Genomic DNA, 4,858 nt, shown 5'->3' with positions numbered 1-4,858 from the left:
CATTTATGTATAACACAAATTGTCAAAACTATCATAAATGATGTGATTTTCAATAACTTAAATGACATGAATCCATTGGACTAATGTCTAGACTCTTCTACCTAGTTTCACAAATCATTAAATGTACTTTTTAGAAAAATGTGTTATTTCCCTTTTATTTGATGTAATTTATTATGTTTATTTTGTGTAACATATGTGCAAGCTAGTGTCATGGAGCAAAAACCCACGTAAAATGTCTCTTTATTTGGATTTTTTTTTTGTGGTGTGGTGAACTTACTATTATTCATTGAGTGTTGTTTTCATGATGAGTTTGTTTGACACTGAACTTTTGGAAATATGGAGTTTTTAGTTTTAGCTTTTTGTTTTTGATAAAAAGCTACTTCATCTAAGTGTTCAACGTAACGTTTGGATTCTAAACAATACTTTATATATATAATCAATTGTTTTTTTATGTAATTTATATATTTCAAAAGTTTCTAGTAGTTTTGACAAACATACATATAACAAATAAAAGCTACAGTTTTCTGCTGCCAGCTACCTGATATACGTTAGTAGCTATTCGCTAACAGCTATCCGTTTCTAGTTAACAGTTGACAACTACTGTTGCCAAACATACCTATAGCTATTTAGCAAATTGATTTTATAATTACTTGGGAATGTTTTATACTTCTCTGGAGTTCTTTAATGTGAACCACCAAATTCTCAACATCTACCAAAAGTAAGCATTAATTATGTTTTATCTTTACCCAAAAAATCGATTCATATAACAATAACATCATTTATATTAATTCAAAAGGGTAATGCTTTTGATCAAACGAGTCTATATAAAGCCGAATACCTTAAACAACAAAAAATGGAAGAAATATACATATCTTTCAGATTACTAAAATTCAGATTATAACAGGTATACAACTGGTAATTATAGAACAACCATGATCATCAGAAGTAACATTTTTGATAATCATTTGTATAATAATTATCTATGAGTGTCATTATCATCTTGGGGCGTTTGAGTCTTGGCAACCTCAACAAAAATCAATCCACCATTCACAATCTGCACATTTGAGTAAGAAAAACTTGGTTCAAGAACCCAATTGTATTATCACAATTTCAAATCTATTTTGCATGTTTCTTCAATTGACATTTTAGAAAATATATAGCGAAATTGGCCATCTAAAACAAGAAAGATGGAAATACTGATGAAGTGTCACAAGTGTATTAACATGAAGATGGTTTTAGGTTTGTGAATTACTTCACTTCAAACCAGATTTTTTTGAGTATTCAATTTTTTCACACACCAAAAAAATATAGATAACCTTTAAAGATAGAATCAAAATAGTCAAATTACCTTCCCATTCATGGCTTTCATTGCATTTTGGGCATCAACATCTGATTCAAATGTAACAAAACCGAACCCTTTAGGCCTCTGAGTTCTTGAATCCACAACAAGTCTAGCTGCAACATTGATTCAATAAAATTCAAACAATCTTGATATAAAAATGACTTTGAATTACCAAAAAGAATAACTAAAATTAACATATACCTTCAGTGATTGCACCAAAAGGTGAAAACAACCTCTTCAAGTCCTTATGTGTAGTGTAAAATGACAATCCTACATAACAAGAACACAATCTTTAATTTACTCAAAGAGAAATGGGGAAAAAATAGCGTCTGGAAAATGGAGAAGAAGGAGAGATTACTGCTCACGAATAGCTGGGATCCAAGAAGTCTCTTTGCCATTGTGTAAGTTTGCCACAAAATGGTCAACTGCAAAAAATACTAGGCATCAATGTTAAATATAGCTTTTGTACAATTTATGCATGATTTGAAAAGGTGGCTTATCAAAAAATGAGCACGTTATGTAATAGTAATCCAAATCTCCAACAAGTGTATTTTTGGCATCAATATAAGATTCACACGCTGTTGATTGAAAATTAAGAACAATGTGTAAATCAATTTCATGAATGTGAACCGTTTGAGACATTTTATCAAACACCTTGCCTGCTTACTGAAAATTGATCAAGTATTAAACATAAAATCACCCATTTAAGTATATATGAGTATTTCATATTTCATCTATTATATCTACCCATGTTTTACCCCAACATTTTCGTAGATATAAAACACATATATAGTTTAAATCATTTAAAACATGTATAAAATCTTTCACTCAGCATAGACAGCAAGTATTCAGACAATATGCACACATAGCATGTAATTTATATTAAAATATTTCATATCTATGTGTAAGATGAAAGGGACTATGCACTCACCTGAGAAGGTGGTGACTCGGTACTTTAAAATAATTTCGTTTGACGAAACCTACTATTATCACCACTAGATTTTAGTCTAATATTACCGTGACTAATTATTAGTCTTATTATTATTATTATTATTATTATTATTATTATTATTATTATTATTATTATTATTATATAAACGTTTAAACAATACTTTCCAACTACTATGTACAGACAGGGGCCAGACATAAAACACCGGAGGGCATGACCATTTTGGCGTATAGCACTTCTGAAATCCAACAACCCTATGCGGCCCTTTAAACCAGATTCCCCGTACCGCGAGTAGTTAAAAAATATTATAACGACACTTATATAAGTCATAATAATAGCTCAAATATTTATTATAAATTTATAATAACAATACTAATTTTAAATATAAACTATATTTAAAATAGGGTAAGCATAACTTACTTTCAAGGGGATTTTAGCTAGGAGTCGGGCTCTACAGGGGCAGAACTTCGTCGCTGAATCTTTCTAAGAAAGATTCGTGTAGCGCTTCAGCGCTCACCTTACTATACTAAAACTACAGAAAGAGAAGTCGAATCACGAGGGACCGAAATGCTCGGGGGATAAGGAGAGAAAGACTCTTGAATCAAGAGAATGGTGCAAGAAATATGAGAGCCCAAGACTCTTATTTATACTAATTAAATTTTCAAAACTACCCTCCATAATTACTTAATGACCTTTTAGTTATATAAACAACTAAACACCCCTCTATAATACTATTTTAAATGGATTTAATGATATTTGTACTAAAATAATGTCGAAAGAACTCAACATTAGTCTTATAATGACCGCATCGTCGATACCTTTCTAATGATATATACATATGTATATATATGTGTACGTATACATGATTTATACTTTATTTTAATACGTAAATATGCTATTATAATTTGTAACTCGTTCATACGAACTCCGTTTTTGACGTTCTTTATATCCACGCGTAGGTGGAGACGTACTCTACAACTTTCGTTTAGACTCCGTCGGCTAATTTTGACTTTATTTTTAAAGTTGTATTTTTAACAGGCCGGTACAGGATTGATCCGTTAAAATCTCATAACTTCTTTATCTGATGTCCATTTTCGTCTGTCTTTTTATCGTTACGCTACTAATAACGAGATATTCGATTCTTGTTTAGGTTGTGTCGGCTAAAAATCAATCGATCTAAAATTCGAATTTCGGGTTGTACACCGCTAATCCGAAACTTCGAAAAATCATAACTTCTTCATACGAAGTCAGATTTGGGCGTTCTTTTTTATCGATGTTCTTAGTTTAACATATTCTACGACTTTCGTTTAGAGCGCTAAGGCTAAATCTATCTCTATCATAAATGTACTATTTACGCTTCCCGACGTCGTGTCGGTTCCGACGCGAAACTTCGACGGGTCATAACTTCTTCGTTATAACTCGGATTTCGGCGTTCTTTATATGTACGGAAACCTTGTGACATATTCTACAACTTGGTTAAGATTATTTATTCTAAGTAATCTTTTTGTAGAAAAGTCATTTTCGACCCCTATTGCCTCTAAATTGACTAGCCCGGATCTGCGGGCATTACAATTACTGAAGGATCTATAGATTGGTTACTGGACTTCCCTATTTATTGATCAGTTATAATATATATGTTAATTCATATTTGGCGTTCCTACTCCCTATATGGATCATTGTTAGCCATGTTCGTAATTGTTTAGGTGAGTTATCTCACTATAATATGTGTTACAGTATATATCATTTGTATGCTAGGATGTAGATGTATTGTAGTATTTCCAGGTAGGCTTGTATAGTATTTGCTTGTTAATTGTTTCATTTGTTGATTGTATGATCTATTGACATATTTTATGGAGAGGTTGATGGTGATCATGTAACAATTACGATAATTGTCACCGATCGACATCTATTGAAGCGAGAAACGTCGAGTATAATAGACTTGGTACGTAATATGTATCAATCTATGATATATATATATATATATATATATATATATATATATATATATATATATATATATATATATATATATATATATATATATATATATATATAAGTTTCGTATTAAGTTAAATAGGAAAAATCAATTAAATCGCATGTAAACCGTAAAAATAAGTGCACAAAAAGTTATGTTATATTCCCAAAGTACACGTCGTCCCGATCTCGGAAAAATAAATTTCGTAGAAATCCGACTCCGAATGAATTAGATATGATTTTTGTAAGATATAAAAATCAGTCATACACAAAGAATGTGTGACGTTAAAACTACAAAGAGAAAGATTGACTTTTAACTAAAGTTATCAAAATGTGAATCTTAGTACTCATCGAAATAAAATTGTTGAGAATAATAACGTCAAAATCGGAATTCGTGCAAAAAATATATGATGTTTGCAAAATCATTAAATCGTATAAAAATAAAAACTAAAAATATAATTTGAACGAATAGGAGAAAACTTAGACGATATTCTTGTTGATTTCATTCTTGATTTCAGGTCAAATAATTCTTCAAGATTAGTTTTATTGGTGATTTTCCGTATTTATATTCACAAATGGTAATTTTGAAATTT

General features: G+C 30.4%; 1 protein-coding gene across 2 annotated transcripts; it reads right to left on the bottom strand.

Moving 5' to 3' along the window:
* Window positions 1-821: 821 nt before the first annotated feature.
* On the bottom strand, window positions 822-2,893 carry LOC145011040 (small RNA-binding protein 11, chloroplastic-like). 2 transcript variants are annotated; one of them, XM_078969662.1, is made up of 5 exons: window positions 2,712-2,893; window positions 1,701-1,779; window positions 1,544-1,612; window positions 1,349-1,455; window positions 822-1,054 (listed from the first exon to the last, which is right to left on the bottom strand). In XM_078969662.1, the coding sequence occupies exons 2-5, from the start codon at window positions 1,738-1,740 to the stop codon at window positions 977-979; spliced, it is 294 nt and encodes a 97-aa protein (XP_078825788.1). In that variant the 5' UTR covers window positions 1,741-1,779; window positions 2,712-2,893; the 3' UTR covers window positions 822-976. The 2 variants fall into 2 exon arrangements, with proteins under 2 accessions (XP_078825788.1, XP_078825787.1); XM_078969661.1 differs by having other exon boundaries at window positions 1,701-1,767.
* Between the last annotated feature and the right edge of the window lie 1,965 nt (window positions 2,894-4,858).

The sequence above is a fragment of the Lactuca saligna genome, chromosome 8, assembly GCF_052625555.1.
Source record: "Lactuca saligna cultivar CGN05327 chromosome 8, ASM5262555v1, whole genome shotgun sequence".
Classification (NCBI taxonomy): Eukaryota; Viridiplantae; Streptophyta; class Magnoliopsida; order Asterales; family Asteraceae; genus Lactuca; species Lactuca saligna.
Note: the sequence above shows the minus strand (reverse complement) of the source record. Positions and strands in the feature narration are given on the sequence as shown.